Source organism: Choristoneura fumiferana, chromosome 8, assembly GCF_025370935.1.
Source record: "Choristoneura fumiferana chromosome 8, NRCan_CFum_1, whole genome shotgun sequence".
Taxonomy (NCBI): Eukaryota; Metazoa; Arthropoda; class Insecta; order Lepidoptera; family Tortricidae; genus Choristoneura; species Choristoneura fumiferana.
In genome coordinates, this window is record NC_133479.1 from 17861256 (window position 1) to 17881567 (window position 20312).

Below are 20312 nucleotides of genomic sequence, written 5' to 3' on the forward strand. Positions count from 1 at the left end.
CGCCCCGTTTATCGTTCCAACGCCGCCGTATAGCTCTGTACTCCTCCGAACGCAAAGCCACGCGCACTAAAATTGTGAAAGTGTTGCATACAAAACGCGATTTCTCGACAGCGAGAGTATATTTTACCGCGCCTACGGCACTACGCCTTCGCAACAAACAAACTAACAGTTAGTTGGTGGGGGTGTGAATCAGTTTTGTAAAACCTAGCCAGGAGAGGGTTCAATGGAAGCGAGGTTCGTGACCTGCCGTAGCTTCCAGCAGATCAAGCCGCCTGAGAAGAGCCTCGCACCGCCGCCGACGGTGAAGGGGCTCCTGTCTCGTTTCGGGAGTCAGGCCCAGGCTTTGTTCGCGCCCAAGAAGCCGCGCTTCGGATCGTCCGTCGCTATCCACAAGCTTCGCGAGACCAAGTGGTTCAAGCATGAAGAACAGAACATCCTGTGTGCAGTCCTCGAGACAGGCTTCATACTCGAGGTCCGCGCCGAAGACCCGCTGCCGCCAGACTCCACACTATCTCCAGACTACCATATGTACGCCGTCGCCATGTGGAAGAAGGGTAAAGGTATGTACACTTATCGTGAACTCGTAAAGTTGTTATCGCGAGAACGCGAATCAGAATGCGTTGCCGATGCATGTTACATACAGCTCAAGGGAAACAACACGTACTCGTGAAATCGCGTAAATAATCATTATAATTGGGACATACGTGATAACGTTTGCATTGTGAGAGGCCGCGGGCGACACTGGATTTGGTCGGCGCGCCCCTCGGTCGCACGTAGGCACCCGGCCACAGTTTTCACGCCGCGAATTCTAAATAATTCATGTTGTCGCAACGGCGCCTAATGAAACCAACAGATGAATGGTAAACGTCCGGAGGAACAAGAACTTAACGCCGATTAACTACCGTAAAGGTCAAGAAACTAAAACCAATTAAACACTAATTATAACTTTTGTCGACAGAAAAAACAAAAAACCCGGAACAGATAGAGGTGTACACGGTCCAACAGAAAGGTGTTAGAAAACGGGTTGTGAAGACTACCCTTGGTGCTTTCTGGAAGAAAGATTCTGTGATACGCATCAACAATGTGGATGACAAGCAGGAGTCGCCAAACAGTGAAAAGGACATTCGAGCAAAGGTAACAACCTTCGACAAGTCGCAACGTGTTTCCAATTAATTATCACAAAAAAAAGATTGTTAGACGATGTCATCGTTCTCGCGTCCTTGATTAGTCATGAATAATGATATAACGGCTGTGCACATATTTGAACAGTGACGAGACTTAATAGATTTCTCAATGTGATTATACTGATTATATCTGTTTTTAACTGCCAGACTGACCGACCTTGAATCAATACTACTTTCGGTAAGTCTGAGCTTAACTCTAAGCGGCCAATAACAAGTTGTTGGCACTTGAATAAGTCAGCACAAGTCTGTTGAACAAACAATCCTTGCTAATGTTCAGATTGCATTCGCTTATTTGAAAACACGAGCCGTGAGTTGCGAGATTCCAATTCAATTGGTGAAGAGCCTCGCTTTAAATGCAAATATGTAGTGACCCTATTACGGTTAGCAGATGCGACCACGTAATTGTCACGGTTCGTTTACGCCTTAAATAGGACATCTGTTTCGATACGGTCTCTTATTGTCTTTGAAAATCACTCCTTAAATTCTGTTACATTAATGCATGAACTAACTTCCGACCCTAAATGGTCTCATCATTATTTCCGATCGAACTTCCAAGTTCTTCCTTCGTGTTGTGTCGAGGCGTGCGACATCAGAATTGGAAACCTCTCTTTTCAGATTGCGAAAGCCTCGCGGGGCTTTCGTTCTTTGGAAACTGTGGAGACGGTTTGAAGGGACGGCTACTAAGGAGCTTCTCCTGATTGCAGCTGGACATGGCCACAAAATCCAGGTTCGAGAGGAACTGGCATAATACCCTGCACTTCGTCCACTGGTGCCGATATGGGGAGACACCACAAGAAGCTCGCATGAGACAGGTAACCAGCAATTTCTACGCATGAGATCAAGTAAACAAATTAAAATTCTAAACTAGAACATTCTAGAACCGACAATATAACGGTCGTTGAAGTACCGGTTCGCGTAAATCGATTTACGACGATGTTTTGCCGCAAATCAAATAAGATTTTTCCATGTGATTGTGTATTTTTGGTTCTAAAATTGTCAGTGATTGTATGCGTAAACGGGATCAAGTCAACAGTCCCCTTTTGCCCGTTTGCATGTAATCGTTATTTTAAATTCACTTCTTTTCCGAATCTTTTTCTTTTGTTTAAAAAAAATCAAGCTTTTGTGATCGTAACGCGTATGCTTAAGTTTTATGTTTACGTCAACGGGGCTTTTTCATCGTGAAAAAAAAAAACATTGAAACTGGGTACATGTAAAAGAAGGCGATCAGATCATTCAGCGAGGCGAGAGGCGCAAGTTTGCATGGGCATCATCAAGGCATGGCAAGGAGGGATCTTCGAATAAAAAAACGAGATCGCACAACGTAGCCATTCTGTTACAGATCAGCTTAACGACGTCGAAAACACCTATGATTATCATCTTTTGATGGTAATCAGTGAGGCGCTTTGGACACTTACAGCTGGCAACTTTAACAAATACCGGTGAGGTTTTATTTTTAGTACCGATTGGTATAGTGTACCGGAATCAATGTGCCCCTCTATTTGTGTATGTGTTTTTTTCTAACGTTTACTTTAGACGTACCTATCTACTAATATTTGTTTATTTATCACGTGCTAGAGATAAAGAAAACGTGTCGAATGCTAATCGCCGATTGCGATAGGTTTCCCAATAGATAATCCATGCGAAATCCTATTAAAGTAAGCCTGTCAGCAAACTGATAAAAATTACAAGTTACTAAGAGTCTCTTACAAATAAGAAGTCGTCTACATAACTAGCAAAAACTTTACTGAACATATTTTTGATACGAATATATAAGTAGTATAAAGAGCTGTACTTAAATTTTACCCACGGAATTCCACATATACAATAAGGCTCCGACTATATTTGTTCAGGTTGGTATTCAAGAGTTGCACGTCAATCGGTTGCCAACGAAAACTCAGGACAATAGGTATACTTAATAATCAAAATTTGTACAAATATTAAATAACTTACAACTTACACGTTGTTTGCTTTTGACTATGACAATGGAAACTAATTACTAATAGTCAATTTTTTTTTATAATTTTGCTGCTAACAGATCGATGTCGTAATCGTATTGACAGGTGCTGTGCGCGTATTGCAGCATAATTTTAACTGTTAAGTTATCTTTAGAATACGAAGTTTAAACTAGGGTACTTAGATTAATTAAAATGAACGTACCTAGGTCGATTAGAGTAGCTTCATAACATTAAATAGAATTTAAACTTACATAGTTTTAGAAATACTTAAGTAAGTAAATCATTTTAAGCAACCAGCTTTTGGTGGCGACTTCGATTGCGAATAATTCCTTTATCGATATCCTGTGGAAACTATGCCATTTTCCTGGATGAAAATATCCAATATCCTTCTTAGTCTTAATATTTCCAAACCTCAAATTTCATCTCAATCGGTTCTGCGTTAAGGGTATCAGACAGACAGAGTAACTTTCGCATTTGTAATATGCGTTAGGATATGCGGGTTAAATTTGACAGGTGTGAAGTAAAATAAAAAAACAGACAGCTTTGCATTAGCGTCAGACGTCGCGACTAACATGTTTGAGGAAAAAATAAAATATTTTATATCTCATTCGGTTTTTCTAATAGGCCAATTAAGTCCGTTTCGTTTTTATTAAAATAAAGTATTTTATTGCAGTTGTCTTTAACGTTTTTTTGTAATTAGGTCGCAGTATTTTATTTCTTTTGTTTAATAGCAGTTTGCATGTTTTATGACCAATATTAAAAAAGTTAGTTTCATTAAAATATGTGTTTGACGTAAGTATTATTACAATGTTAGTATCATTACATATTAGTCATGAGACAACAATAGTTAGCGTTTGTTTTGTGTTTGAATTGTTCTTTACAATTAATTCCTTCAAGCCAGTCTTTTGTTAGTCATAATTATTCCATGCTGTAATATTTGGAAGTTGATAAATTAAAAAAAAAAAACAGTAATTTATGACTGAAAATATTTTTTCCCATCACAATTAAATATTCTAGGTACTTAAGGGTTCTTCGTAGAACTAGATTAGGTTTAAGGTAACTGATTAAAACATGCACAAATTAGAGATTTCCTGTGACAAGGTCAATTGGATTTGATAACACAAATTTTGTATATACAACGTGTTATTTATGATTTCCGTGAACTTTCAGGGAACGTTCAATAGGTCAAATGATATTAATTTCTACAAGACACCAGTGGCCTATCTCTTACTGTTTATAGTTAAAATTAGTTATGCGCGGTAAAACTGTGTACAGGTGATCTATATATTTTTTTCCAGTACGTAATTAAAGTGTTTTCACACATATTTAGCGTCAGATGGTTAATACAGTGACTTTTTTTGATGTCTCTCTTAGTGTCACATCAACGTCACTCTACAAGTTTGTAAATTTGGCCTTTAACAATAATAAAAAAATCAATCAGTTTTGAAGTTATTGCCAATAAAATTTCCAGGTAGTTTCTTTCAATGAACTGAGCTGTCTGTCAAAGTTAACGGAAATCAAGAAAAACACTTGTGGAACGTACATTTTTCGGTCGTAGCCAAGCAATAAATAAAATTGTTTCGGTATTTAATGGCATATTTTTTGATAGGAGTGATAAATTAAAAAAAAACTATATTCTATGATATAATGATGTCGTATTAGTTTTATCTTTAAATCATAATTATAAATATAAAAAAAAATCCGATGACTGTTAATTCTTTATAATTGCGCAGTTACGTAACTGCGTTTCTTACAATGACCGGTAGGTATCAGCAATGTAATAAAAAAATCATGAAATCGAATAACCGATAACTTCAATTTATAGTAATTGGCCTATGTGTATACATAACTAGTTAAAGAAATACCTATGAAAACTACTGAACTGATTTCCGATTTCGCTGAATTGATTATTGCTATTCGAGAAAAAACAAAGGAATTAGACACGGTTAATTTAATTTACCTTGATTCTTAAGATTTATAAATACAAATGGTGGTTAGTCAAGTCTTTGTTTATTGAAATCAAGCGTTTTGTTCTTTTAAAATCGTAACTATAAATTAAAAAAAATGTGAGGCTATGGACAACGTCGGCTATAATGCATTATTTTTCTTTGTTGCAGATAAGCGAGTCGCTCAAATGGGGTAACATCGGCATGAACATGGGCGTAATGCTTGTCAGCCAGAACAACGCGCGAGCCAAGGCGAAGTCGGTCTGAGTAACGCCTGCCAGTGGCTCGGCCACTGGCAACACCTGCTTCTGCTTCTGGCCGCCAAAATTAAAAAACATCGACAATGTTTGAAAAGCTAAATTCGAACGTCGAATTTAGAACGCGGATGATCGGTTTTGAGCTCTCACTTCTCAAGTTCCTTTTATGAATTTCATGTTTTTATTTTACTAGAGTTCGTATCGTATGACTGCCAGTATTTGTTTTTTTCTGTTTCTGCTCTAAAAGGCTTTAATTTAATTTAAAGTAAAAAAAAAACGTTTGAGACATTCCTGAAATAAGACAGACCCCGTTTGTATTTTTTACTGTTGAGATATTTTCTAACCTATTGAATAACTGTTTAATAATGTTTATGGTAACATAAGCGATAATTTAAGAGATATCTTGTTACGGTCGGAGAATGACACCCTAGTCTTATGTTATGAGTATTTCTACGTTCATATTTCTGATCGAAAAAGACTGTTCCGTTTTTTCTAAGAAAGTTATTGAAACCGACTATGATGGTTAAATTATTAAATATTTAGAAAACGTTCTAAAATAAAATGATCTTTGTAAAGTTGTACACTATATTTGAATCTTTCATATATTCTGTGTTAAACACACATTGTTTCTATCCATAGTCGGATAAAGATAACGAGAGTATTCGGGCTATGTATGAGAATATTTTTATTTATTAAAATGCATACTATGGCCTAGTGTTTCGAGAGTATTGTAAGTTAAATGTTCTATTTATAATGAAGCATTTTTTATAAATAAATAATTACAGAATAACAAATTGTTTTTTTTTTACCTGGTAATGCATACATGGTAATAAACCTCTACTGTCATTAAAATGTATTTAATTATCTTTAACAGGCGGGTGAAGATTGGTTATATTTAGAAGTATAAATACCACAAGAAGATAAAATAGCCGTTTAGTGAGGCTTTGACGAGCCTTAATAACGATATTATTTGAGTTGTGCTATCAACAACAGATCAGGTTAAAAAAGCGTCATTTTTGCTGATTTAACTTATACTGTCGCCAGATCTAGATATTTACACCAAAAAGTCAATGGTATTACTGGAAGCGCGTGAAATTCGATGTGCTATATTTGTGCCAACTGACAAAAAAAATTCATTTTGAAAACCAAAATCATTCGGTAAAGGGGCGATTATTCGCAAATGCTAATTCGAATATTCGTAACATCACTAGTGTGTATTACTCATACTAAGATAGCCACTACCACTCAAATAATGGAAATTAAATGAAATTAAAAAATTAAAGCCGATTTCCCTACAAGGAATATGTTTTTTTTTCTCAGTACGGTAGCACGGAACCCTTTGTTTGTTTTGTTTTGGACTTGACTTGATGTAAGCCCCACGTCACATTTTGATCAATAGAATTTGAAACTTAGTGTCAATCAATGAAGTTGACATTAGCTCTGAATTAGGCCATTATATTATAACACTAGGATACTAGGGTGCAATCATATTTAATATAAACTCCATAGATTGATTTCATTTATAATGGACCAACAAACAGAGAACGAAGTATTAAATTTTAATTTGCTTGAACATTTTAAATGCGCATTACTTTATGATTATGCTGTAAATTTACGTGTTGGTAACGCCATCTCTACGATTATACCAGAAACAATTGAATCTGCTGCAGGGGTAAGGATGTGGTTTAGCCCTATTCATAACAGATGGCGTTAAGTCAAATCTCGACGTATTGATTCTAAACGCAGTAGTGGTCCAGATCTGGTTGTCTCACCCCCTCTCGCAACGGGATGCTGTGAGTCATGTATTTGATGATCGTGTTGGATGAGCTACCTATTCACGTAGTAACGCATCTCATCAATAGATGGCGTTGTACTCAAAAATACTTACCTCTCTCAGCAAGCCCACCAGCATATCGGTAGACAGCACCCGTTCGTGATCTTCGTCTACAAGTGTTGGGTGAGCTACCTATCCACGTAGTTACGAATCCCACCAGCAGATGGCGTTGTAATCAGAAACACTTACCTCTCTCAGCAGGCCAAACAGCATATCGGTAGACAGCGACCGTTCGTGAGCCTCGTCCATGATGATTGCGCAGTAGTGGTCCAGATCTGGCTCCCTCAGCCCCTCTCGCAACAGAATGCCGTCAGTCATGTATTTGATGACGGTGTTAGGTGACGTGCAATCTTCGAAACGTATCGCGTAGCCGACCTCGTCTCCTGTTGAAATTTAGAAAAGCAATATTAAAATTGGAAAACATGAGATTTTAAATAAACTAAGGTATGTAAAGCTCTTATTTAGCTACTAATTCCCAACCCATAGTATATGTATGACTTAGCTTGTAAGTGCTGACGTAGCTTGTAAGGACTGACGTAGCTTGTAAGTTCTGACGTATCTGTAAGTGCTGACCTAGCTAAGTGTCAATTTTGTTGGACACGTGTTTAGCGACAGATATGGCGGCCAGTGCGGCCACATGACGTGGCTGCGTGCATCTGATCATGCCGAGCACACTGTTTTCCTCCTCGTATAAGTACAGACAGAGTTGCGTCGTGTTACCACTGCGGGGTCTCGCTGTCTTGCAAGTACTGACCGAATTTGTAATTTCTGACAGCGAACATCTGACATCGAACTTCAGATTTAGCTTTCTAAGTCCCGATCAAGCTCGGGAGTCATGTGCATGGCTTAGCTTGTAAATTCTGACGATGCTTGTAAGTGCTGAACAAGTCTGTAAGTACTGACCTAGCTTGGTATGCATTTCGTCGGACACGCGTTTTGCGACTGACATGGCGGCCACACGACGCGGCTGCGTGCATCCGATCATGCCGAGCCGACTGTACCCCTCTTCGTGTAGATACTGAGTCAATTGCGTCGTTTTACCACTGCCGGTCTCGCCTGGGAATAGTTGTAAGTGAAGTGTTAAAATTAAAAACATAAACCGCTTTTCCACGAGTATAAATTTTACTAATCAGACGAACAGTCAAAAAACTTGAAAAATATATATAATTTTAGGGAACGGCTAAGGACTTCAATTTATGAGCCATCATGGAACCATTTCACAGTAAACGTCATAGTGAAATAGCATTAGTTAACAAGGACAATCGTAATGACTTTTCCTTTGAAACGGTTCCATGGAGCCTCGTGAATTAAAGTCCTTGGCCGTACCTATACTTACTTACAACGGATAAAGAAAACTGAAGTGAGTTGACCAATACTTACCGACTATAATAACGATGTTGTTCTCTCTTATGACCTGCATGAGCTCTTCTCTCACCGCAAAAACGGGCAAAAACCTCCGCTGCTCGCCTATGGATTTGTTCTTCACGAAACTGGACTTGGATTCCGGCTCTTTGGCTTCTACAATAAAAAAAATACTGACTTGTTTTGTCCTTATTATCTTTTTTTCAGATCTCCCTTTTATCCTACTAATATTATAAATGTGACAGTTTGTGAAGATGTTTGGATGTTTGTTACTCAATCACGTCCAAACCGCAGAACCGATTTAGATGAAATTCGGTACACAGATAGTTTTAGTCCCGGAGAAAGACATAGGATAGTTTTTATCCCGGAAAAATTCATAGTTCCCGAGGGATAGCGATAAACGAATACTACGCGGGCGGAGACGCGGGCAACAGCTAGTTCATAATACATAATATTGTATCTTTTACTCTAAGTGTGTTAATACAGGCTTATTCTATTCTATTCTATACTAACACTATACTGTGTTTGTAGGAAGGTCAAAATATGGACAATGACTTAATATGTGGTCTACCTCAGTGATCACCAACCATTTTTGGTGAGGTTCAAAAATTAACAACTGTATCAATGTATGAAAAAAAGACAATCATATCAATGTACTTATTAAATAAAAAAAAGCACAAGTTAAGCTTTCGTGATTTTCACTGTTACCCCAGTCGGGGCTTATCACGCTAACCGCAAGGAAATAATAACCTTGACGTTTCGACCACATTACAGTGGCTGTCGGTCTACTCGTGATCACGGCTTGGCCCGTTAAATTTAGTTTTTTTTTTTACAACTCCCATTATGGAAATATATACAGGGTGTCTCTGACTGAAACGCATAACTACGCTATTAATTCTACTCGCGTAACTATGCTAATTTTGTTTTGTAACGTTTTAAAATCACTTGAATTTAGATAGTTTATTGATCCTCAAAGTTTAATCGTTAAATCAGTGTATCGGACATGGCGGTGTTATCGCTGTCTCTTGGTACTGGGGCCTTTAAATATTTTTTGTCATTTATTTGACATCTCTTAGATAAACATTTACCAATGCGTTTGCATTTTTTTTATACATTGCATACATTGAAAATTATATTTAATCTAAATGAAAAAAAAAATGAAATTAACAGTGATTATTTTAAAAAAAATGCAGAACAAAAGTAGATCAGTTATGCGGGTAGAATCGTACCCTAAATTTAAAGTCCCATGGTCAGGGACTTCCTGTAGAATGGCATCATACTGATTCATAATAGTTATATAAACAAAACATACAGTCGAACATGGAACCGCCTCCTTTTTTTGAAGTTGGTTAAAAATAGAACTTACCGGCACCATCCAAGTGCTCGGCGTATTTATACGCCTCCTTTGTGGGTCCGTCCTCTAGTTCCTCCTTTTCCTTCTGTATACCCATGATATTACCTGGAAAAAGAACATTAGGTCAGAAAGATATTTAAAAAAACCTGTTTGCACTTTTCGTTGACTGCACATAATATGTGCACCAAATTTTAAGTCAATCCTAGTACTGGAAGTAAATCAAAATGAACTTGCAAGATTTAAAATAAACAAACAAATACACTAGGTGAAGCTAAAGTTGTATTTGACAACTTCTGAATTTGCCACATGCTGTATATTATATGGCAGTCAATTTTTACTGAAAAAAAAAAATTAAACGGTTATTGACCGGTGTCCACCATCCCTCCCTAACGATGATTTACGGCACCGAGGGTAGTGAGTGTTTTAGGCTCCGTCTCGACCAGAGATGTGCGAGTATGTGTTGCGAGGCATGTCGTCACTACTTTGAAAAAACTCGTATCTCAAAATGGATAACTTTTCCGAGTGCACTTTATGACCATTGGGTCAAGGTTCAATTTTGTTGACGTATTGATTTGAGATACGAGATTTTTTCAAAGTAGTGACGATGTACTTTTCATGGACCAATAGAAACGCTTCATTTGCCTCGCTTCGCTCCACTCAGCTGTTTTCACCAGCAATATGTTGTGCGAGGGTAGCTGAATGGAGCGTTTCTATTGGTTCATGAAAAACACATTCTTCCCACTTTTTTGGTGGAAACACAGCCTCAAGTAGGGATGTAACTCACCAATTTTCGTGCCCTCTAATTTCCAGTGTTTTTTCTGTGCTTTCCGCCTTTCCTTCTGCTCCCTAAAAGCCCTGACAAGCGCAGAGCCCTTGCGAGCGTTTATCGCCATATCTGACGTTGGATCTTTTACCTGTCGATACAAACGTTGGATGTAAGGATTTGAGTTGGAATGCCTGTGGCACGTTGTAGTTCATTGTGTATGAGAAATTTCCCCTTGTTCCCCGTACATAACCAACTTCCATTACCAGCACTGGTAGAGGACAAATAATTCCTACTCCAAAACCGGTTTTGTAAAAGGATGTACTTTGAATGTTTGTACTTTTAATTATTTTTCCTCGTACATTACCGGCCATGAGGTTGGTTTTTCCTACTCCAGAACCCGGTTTTTGAGTAGGAATTATTTGTCCTCTCCCAGTGCTGGTAATGGAAGTTGGTTATGTACGGGGAACAAGGGGAAATTTCATTGTAATCGGTTCAGTAGTTAAGTCGTGAAAAATGGTCAAAATTGGTGTGACATGCTTTATGGATGGCCCCTTATCGGAAATATTGAGATCCTCTGAAATGTCATTTTTACAATGACGAAACTTTGTTTAATTTTTTCCCATGCGATTCAAAATCTGAGTTTCGTAAATACGAGTACGGCAAGGGATTAAATGAATGCAAAACAAAGGCACGGCCGTACTATACTTTTTTTCGAAGCCATTCAGGCTATTTTCGACCTCCTGTAATTTTGTGCTGGTTATAATGTGCGGTAATAGAATTTTCACTTACCGGTATAACGGGTTCCGGTTGCTTGGTGAAGACAATCCTTCCATCGAGGAACGGCGGCACTATGTTGTGGACCAAAAGATGAACGCGATCTACGCTTTCCTAAAAAAAAGATATAAGAGGTTCTTGTAGTTTTGCAATAATACATTCATGTCGAGTTTTTTTTTCCTTTTCTTTTCTTTATTTCATACTTCGCTCGCGCAGAATTGGTTTGTAGCTTAAACCTTTTTCGATCCCACGGGAACCAATATATTATTTCGGGATAAAAAGTAGTCTATATCGACACCGGACGACCGGATGGCCAAGTGGTTAGAGAACCTGACTACGAAGCTTGAAGTCCCAGGTTCGAATCCCGGCCGGGGCAGATATTTGTATGAATAATGCGAATGTTTGTTCTCGGGTCTTGGATGTTTAATATGTATTTGTATGTATTTATCTATATAAGTATGTTTATCCGTTGCCTAGTGTCCATAGTACAAGCTTTGCTCAATTCCTGACTTATTATTTGTTCATAGGTTGCAAGATCGAATGCCACATTGGAAGGCAAGGCTACCTTAAATTTTGCAAATAGCACATTTTGTGTAAACGAGACTGTCCTTTATTTTTAAAACAATAATTCTGCGTTTATGGATTTTTGAAAAATCGCTTGTCTTGTCGGGACTCGAACCGGTCAAATGCGACAAAAATAACATGCTGTATTTTACGATGCAGATCGAAAGGGTCTTTCATAGTGATAGTTGATAGTATAGACAGAAAGTGTACCTCATCCATATCGCTGTTGACATTAATCGCATGCACCACCCCGCTGGTCAGCATTCTGTTCCTCTCCCACAGCTCGTTGTCCCTGTCTATCTGCTGGCGCTGCGCGGACACCTTGCGATTCCGTCTCTTTTCAATCTGCTCTTCTTTTCGTGCCACGTACTCTGCGCTTGTGCCCGCGAACGGATCCGATTCGTCGGTCTCGCCTGGAAGACATTAGTTTTTTTTTTAAATGATCATAAATTAAAAAAAGTAAACAGTGCAAAGACAACTAATCACACAGCTATAACCACTAAAAATACTCGGAACTCGTGTTTCACCTCGACCGACTATTGATATGTATTTTTGCAGGTGGTAGGACCTTGTGCAAGGTCCGCCCGGTTTGCTACCACCATCTTGCTCGCTAATCCTGCCGTGAAACAGCAGTGCTTGCACTGTTGTTTCGGCGTGGAGAGTAAGACAGCCGGTGAAATTGCTGGCACTTGAGGTATCCCATCTTAGGCCTCTAGGTTGGCAACGCATCTGCAATACCCCTGGTGTTGCAGTTGTTTATGGGCGGTGGTGATCTCTTACCATCAGGAGACCCACTTGCTCGTTTGCCATCCAGTAGAATAAAAAAAAAACACGGTTGGGTTCTTTAGTTGTCTATTTCATTGGTTGTAATATCTGTGTGCTTTTTCATAGCAAAGGCCTCCTCCAACTGACTCCACTTTTCTCTTTCTCTGGCTAGTGATGTCCAAGTACCGCCTGCCACTGCTTTAATTTCTAATATTACCTTCTCCCATATTGTACCACTCTCGGTCGAGTTTCTTCTCAGCCTCCTGCCAATCAGGATCGTCCACGTCAGCACCGCGTCGGGAGCTGACCCATCTGTCAACAAACAAATAAAATAACGTGTTTGAAGCCATCATTGCTATAAAACAAGGGTCGGCAATACAATACAGTACAATAAATAAATAATACTTTACCACAAAAAAAAAACTGAACATTGATAAAACAGCCTTCTCTGACCCTACTTCAAAATTTTAAACAACCCTGTTCAAGGAGTCATATATGATTGATACAAGTATTTTGAGGTAACAAATAAAATAAAAATAAAATTGCCTCCCTCTCTTAATAAAAATTAATATCAGCTACAGTGGAGCGTGCAAAAATATCTGACACATAGGCTTTAGAAATAGTCATGTCAGATATTTTATGCATGCTTGGTTTGTAAGACATTGGTGCTGTTGACTGTACTAGGATGAACATACTTAAACAGATAGATACATACTTATATACTACTAGCTTTTGCCCGCGGCTCCGCCCGCGTGGTGTTCGGTTATCGCGCGCTGTTCCCTCGGCAATTGTGCATTTTTCCGGGATAAAAAGTAGCATGTGTCACTCTCGGGCCCATAAACTATCTCTATGCCAAAAATCACGTCGATCCGTCGCTCCGTTACGGCGTGAAAGACGGACAAACATACAAACACACTTTCGCCTTTATAATATTAGTATGGAAGTATGGATTGTGCACCTTTGCACCTATTTATTTTATTTATTTATTTACATTCCTATGATGCTGGGCAGCTTATTTGACTGACAGTGTTTTTATATGACTTTTTGTTATTTATTTTAATTTTGATATGTAGTATATACTGTAAATGGACCTTAAATGCATATTAAATACCCAAGACTAGAAAACAAACATTCATATTTTTAATTCAAATATCTGTCCCATCGGAGAATCAAACCCGGGACCTCAAGCTTCATTGTCAGGTTTTCCGAACACTTGAGTAACCTTAGTTGTTACGTTTTTTATTTAGTCTTGAACTTACTTATGGGGTGTAGCTCGTGGAGTATTGTCATATGGCCGTCCTTTATAGTCTTTCATAGGTCGCCCGCTACGCTGGGAACGTTCAGAGCCAGGCCCCAGGTCTTTGGGCAGGGGTGTGGGGAAGTCCCAGCTGGACTTGCGAGGCGGAGTCCGGTCGTCATCATCATCATCCCACGCTGTCTTCTCTGGGGGCTGGAGAACTTTCAAGCTGAAACGGGTAGAAAGTAGTTTTAATTGACATAAAATTTGCCATAAAATACATGGAAACATGCTGTTATTAGAATTGTTAGAAATGTAAATTTATAGAATTCTGCTGGTTTTTTCAGGGTTGAATTGTCTTAACCCATCACGCGTCTTAGAGACTACATTAGTCCCTAACTTTTTTTGTGCGGGAAATGTCCTAGAGACTACTGAGTTTTGTTTACTTGTCTGGTGTAATGAGAATAGATGAAATTTAACAGAAATACTCACTTTGGTGTTCGGGGCTCATCTTTGAATCTTGGCTCATAGTAACTCCTTCTTGAGCTATCTCTATCTCTCCTTTCACTATCTCTATCTCGCCGATCACTGTGCCTGTCTCTATCCCTTCTGTCATCTCTCTTGTAATCTCTGTCTCTCCTATCGTCTTTTCTATCTCTGTCCCTGTCTCGACGATCATAGCGGTGTCTGTAGTACGGATGATCATCATCTTTAGAGCGAGACTTCTTTTCTTCTTGGGTTGAGTTGTGTACACCTTTTTCTTTCTCTTTTTCTTTTCTATTAATATATAATTTATGATAATTAGGTCAATGAACTATTTCTTACAGTTTCTTAAAACTGTTACAATATAGTTGTTACAAATGTGCTTAGGAGAAAATCAATAAAGGTTTGAGGAATTTTAACCATAGAAATGTGTGGGCATAACCATGGCAAAGAGGTACCATCAGCTAAATATGTGCTCTACCACCCTAAAGTTGATAATCATTCGCATTTTATAAAACAATAATGGCAATAGACGTGTCTGTCAACTTCAAAGTTGGACTTTAGCGATATATTAATTTGATATTTGGCTAATGGTATAAGACAAATTTGATCGACCCACTTACTTATAAGTTATTTTTATTTTTTATCATTGTTCAATTAGCATGGGGGAATAAAAACATTCGGACGAAAAACATCAGGTTCTCTTGTTGTGACCATTTCCAATACAAAGCAGAAAAATACTGTTGCTTGGTTACAAGCGTAGCTGTGGTTGTGAATGTGTTAATAACAACCTTTGCAAACATTGCACAACTACTATGCAATAATGAGGAAATACCATGTGACAAAAAGTTAAAGTTTTAGTTCTTCACGTTCATTAAGCTTATTTAGTCTAATTTTGGTTTCACTTGAATGGTTTTTAAGTAATTAAATTAAATGTGAGAATAAATCTTGAAACAATTAATAATGTTTTTCATGATTTTCTGATTTGATTCTAAAGAAGAAAAACAGTTCATTCCTTCATATACTTTGCTAGTATATTGTTTCAACACTCATTCCATATTGTTTGTTTCCAAACAAACAATATAACCTCAAAATGCGAACAAAAACCTCAATTATTACCTTTGCAATCTTTCTAGCATTCTTTCCCGAGCCTGTTCCGATATACCACCAGTATAAGTAGGAGTTTCTTCGTTATGTTTTCTGTATTTTCGTTCTTTTATTGTTGAAGTTTCAGGTTTTTCGTCAACATCGTTTTCGTCATCTTGGAACGAAATTAGACGGTTCTGCTTCCGTTTTGCTGCTGCTAGCTTATCTAACCCTAGTAACGACGGCCTAGCGAACTGAAATTCTGGCGCTGGGTCCTTCTTTTTGATGATTAAACCACCAACAGTGTCACCAGAGGTGCCGTCTAAACGATGTAAATTTTCGTCTTCTTCCGACATCTTGAGACGTTGTAAATCACACTGATGCTTAAATATAAAATAGAAATTTCTATTTTTATTACAGTTTTCTGTTAGAAAGAACAGATAAAAATTAAAATGCGTAGATAAAGCGCAAGTCAACAATGTAATGCAAACTTCATTTGACAATTTTGACATGAATCAACTGTCAGTGTCAGCTGTTAGCAGAGAAAGTTACCAGCGCTAAAAATAAAAAGATGCGTTCAAGTTAAATGCTTTCTTCCGAAAAAGAATATTAATTAAATTGTTAATTTGATAAGATTGATCATCGCGTGTTGATTTTGACTTCAAGCGACCACCTTACTCACTTACCATACCTCTCTCCAAAATTGGGAAAAGCAGATCATACAGGTAATGCGGCCAGTGTCTGGGAGTCGATGCCTCATTTCTGATTCGATTCCCATCATAGCCCTCTCTATAGCTTGCTGAGTAACTGAATGCTGAGCGCTGAGCGTTGAGAATTATAAGGACTAATATTCGATACACAGACTGGCGTTTTGCATCACCTAATGATGATGTGACAAAGGTCTAAAAGTTTACGGTTCAAAGTATCTACTGTAATCATAATAGATTCTCACTACACTGTTAACAGGCAGAAACTAATTTCCATAAAAAATTATAAGCTTAATGGCTCTTTTGACTGACCTAGAAAGAAAACAGTAACCAATCGATGAATCGTATCAGACGTTTAATGCCACCGCTGAGTAACATTTGCCGTCAATTACCTACGCACGTACAAGGTACGTACTTAACTCAAGTGCGCAATAAAATAACTGTGCTACCTGCCAAATAAGTGCCGGAGCAGTGTTGCCATTGTTTACAATTTTCAGTTTAATGCCTTATTCAGAGGCTTCCGCGAGTGGAGCATGCTTTACTGCCACCGCTAAATTTAAGAGATTGTTGTCAGAGCTAGGTGGCTGATAGAAATGACAATTATATTCTAACTTTATAAATCTGGACGGATTGAAGCTTTGGTTCTTTCACAAAAGCTGTTCATTATGTTTTCACTTCTCGTAAACTTTGTATTCATGCTGGATCCCAACGACATAAAATCGTTTTTTAAGCTCTAATGCATAAAGTTAAATCTTCGTCTAAGACCAAGGCAATCAGGCGCCATTAGCCACGAACAATTTTTTTTTATCTCTGTATTGTGGCCTTCCTCCACTGGTCATCCATTACAAACACAAAAAGTCCGACTAAGTTTATAGTCAGACTAAAAGGAAACCCTCACCCGTTGTAACTCGTGCAGTAAAAAACGTAACCCTGCTTTGGGCAGTCGGGTAACAAGTAAACCAGCACTAAGTAGGCACAAAGAGAAGCTCTTGCCTAGCAGTAGGACAAAGAAAAAAAATAGCAATTTGTAGGGCTGCCTGTGTCGTCAGCTCCCACTTTACTTGAACCAGGATTTTCGCCAACACGTGAACTCCTAAAATATTTCGCACGCGAAACACGAGAAACATGGGATTTACGGCTTTCATTTCGCGGCCTACCGTATTATTTAGAGTACAGGTTGACGTGTAAGCCCAATGGCGCAGTAGATGTAATATTTGTTATCTATCCGTTTAAAGCAACAGTCTGCTTTTTATTCTACGCAATTCTTATTTCATTCTCTCCTTACTTTTGACTCCTTTACTAATATTTCATACGAAAGTATAAGGTCTGTCTGTTATGTACCTCCACACGCTTAAAGGTCTTTAGACATTTACACCCTATCATATCTCATATCATACCATGATCGTAATAGCAATGTGCCAGGCAAAATAATATTCTTCGTATCGGAAAGTTTTAGATATAGTTAGTGTTTAGTATTGTAACTCATACATCCTGGTATTTTTTTTTCTTTAATTGAGTTTTTAAGTATTTTATTTGTAATTATATTTTTATGATGACTTTCTGCAAGTTTCTTATTCTTCTTGGCAATGATGGTCTTTCCGAAAGCGCTGGTAAAAAATGACGTGTAAAAGTGCCATTGCGGGAATAAATCATTTGAATTTTGAATTTTTGAATTTTTGAAGGTGATTTTCCACCGGCGAGGCGAGACGAGAGACGAGACGAGGCGAGGCGAGAATAGAAATTTGTATGGCAAATTTTCAATCCTCTATTAGCGCATCTTCGGTTGCGGTTGTGGTTGCCATACAAATTTCAATTCTCGCCTCGCCGGTGGAAAATCACCTGCAGCGGAGGCTACTACGAAATTCGAAAATCCAAAATACGAGAGTGAGAGAGACGGTCCGGTACGAACTTCGTTTTTCAAATTTCGGAGTAGGCCCTCAGACTCTACCCCTAGCACGCTCCGTAACCAACCGTCGCCGTCGCGTGTAATGTATGCGTTTGACATTCCGTTTGACACTCCGTCTGACACGTTCCTATTACTGTCATGGCATGATACGTAATGTGTACCGAGCTCGCCTCAGAAGGTCAGTGGTCCGCCGCGAGATGAGATTACATGCGGATGTCAGACAACGTGCGTCCGCGCAGGATATGCTCCGATCCGCGACCAATAGGTTAATCGGAGCAATTTGTGAGCTGATTCTTCTTCTCGATGGGGTAGGTAATTCTTAGTATTAGAATAATATCCTACTAATATTATAAATGCGAAAGTTTGTGTGTGCGTGTGTGTGTTTCGTACTCCTTTACGCTAAAACGGCTGAGCGCATTTGGATGAAATGTGGGAATAACACATAGGCTACTTTTATCCTGATATTCCCACGGGATTGGGATAAAGTCTCAAATTGTCAACCGCTGAGCTTAGCTAGTCTTGGGAATTTTTAGTAAGGTAGTTTTTGCTTGTTATTTCTTCACGTTAGAATGGCCAGACAGATTTGGATGAAATTTGGTATGTAGATAGCTCTAGAGATCTCTAGCTACTAGAGATAAAGAATATTTTGTAGCATCTAGCATAAATACGAACTATACGAGCATGTGAAGTGAAAAAGAAAGGGCTGCTTTCAACACTCACTGATAATTTTATTCTTTGGATGTAATAAACAGAAACAGAGAGGGTGTCACAGATATCTGCCAGATAAACTTTATCAATTAATGGTGAAGCCACACAAAAGACATAGCCCCTCCTAATACCTAGACGGTTTTCTTACAATACGACTATGAATCCTTACGTGTGGCTGACTTTTACCTGATTAAATTTGTACTTGATCTCGGTATATTCCAACTTTCTTAACGCAAAAGCTCCCGGTGTAGCTATAGGAGAGATTTGGGAAGCCCCGGACGGCGGGTAGCCCCGGTCACTGTCGATTCTAGGCAATCAATAAATTCTAGGCAAATAATAAAATACTTGTGATCATAATAATAATATTGTAAATCTGAGTTTCTTGCCGGATTCTTCTCAACATAGGTTTTTCCGAACCAGTGGTAGATTTTTTTCGACATTCATAAGTGCTTGTTATAGCCTAAATTGAATAACGATATTTTGGCGGCGCGCAGTGCGCGTGTTGCAGCAGCCGCTGAGTCGCGTTGCTCCGAAGACGAAGGGCTACGGATTAGCCCGAAACATGTCGAGCTAAACTCGATTTAAGACGTGAGTTATCCTGGTCAATATATTTAATATGAGTGAGTCTTACGGTAGTTTCATGTTCAAAGATATTTTGACTTTGACTTTGAATCACGCGCACATAGATAAATAGTGCACACCTTAAAATGTTCGCACATTTTAACTGCGAACATTTATCTATGTGTGCGTGATTGCCTAGAATCAACAGTGACCGGGGCTACCCGCCGTCCGAGGCTACCCGAATCTCCCCTACGAGACTTCGGACCTGTTCGCCACTCATTGATAAATTTTACATGACAGATAGCTGTGCTGTCGTCTCTGTTTGTTTCGTCCCAATAAACAGAGACAGCATCTCATCTGTCATATAAAATCAAGTGGTAAAACCGGCGCTGTTTACGGCTGTTTAGCTGGAAAATTTTGCTCATTATTAACTAGTTGGAATATTTGGATAACCCAGTTGTGACGTGTCAAAATTATCTTTAGGTCTTAAGAATAAGGATGTTATTTGGAAAACGGAAGTACTAAAACTGTCAAGTGCTTGCCAAAATAGCGTTTCTGAATAGTATAATATATAATATTAGTATTATATGCGAAAATTTCCGAGTGTGTGCGTGTGTGGGTGCGTGCGTATGTTTGTTATTCATTCACGTTAGACTGGCTGGATTTGGATTTGACGCGTAGGTTGCTGGACATCCGGAATAAGACAGCCGGTGAAATTACTGGCACTTGAGGTATCCCATCTTAGGCCTCTAGGTTGGCAACGCATCTGCAATAACCCCTGGTGTTGCAGATGTTTTTGGGCGGTGGTGATCTCTTACCATCGAGACCCACTTGTTCCTTTGCCATCCAGTCGAATAAAAAAA

The 20312-nt window shown here is 38.6% G+C and overlaps 2 protein-coding genes across 3 annotated transcripts in view; one reads left to right on the forward strand and one right to left on the reverse strand.

The window, feature by feature from the left end:
* Positions 1–16063, reverse strand: part of Prp16 (ATP-dependent RNA helicase l(1)G0007) — a 134106-nt gene extending 118043 nt beyond the window's left edge. The window contains exons 1-11 of one of the 2 annotated variants that reach the window (XM_074091529.1): positions 15601–16063; positions 14491–14775; positions 14021–14227; positions 12979–13073; positions 12207–12409; positions 11448–11546; positions 10677–10806; positions 9905–9997; positions 8557–8694; positions 8080–8232; positions 7366–7559 (exon numbers count right to left, since the gene is read on the reverse strand). In XM_074091529.1, coding sequence (XP_073947630.1) covers positions 7366–7559; positions 8080–8232; positions 8557–8694; positions 9905–9997; positions 10677–10806; positions 11448–11546; positions 12207–12409; positions 12979–13073; positions 14021–14227; positions 14491–14775; positions 15601–15923 — 1920 coding nt within the window. In that variant the 5' untranslated portion in view covers positions 15924–16063. Of the gene's footprint in view, positions 1–7230; positions 7276–7365; positions 7560–8079; positions 8233–8556; positions 8695–9904; positions 9998–10676; positions 10807–11447; positions 11547–12206; positions 12410–12978; positions 13074–14020; positions 14228–14490; positions 14776–15600 lie in introns of those variants that run through there. The other variant, XM_074091530.1, reaches the window with a different exon arrangement.
* Positions 58–6137, forward strand: l(1)G0469 (lethal (1) G0469 NlpC/P60 domain-containing protein; the record flags this gene model as incomplete). The annotated part of the gene is given in 4 exon segments (XM_074091531.1): positions 58–560; positions 959–1134; positions 1889–1996; positions 5257–6137. Coding segments are annotated over 4 exon segments (717 nt in total). The 3' UTR covers positions 5353–6137.
* Positions 16064–20312: the final 4249 nt, after the last annotated feature.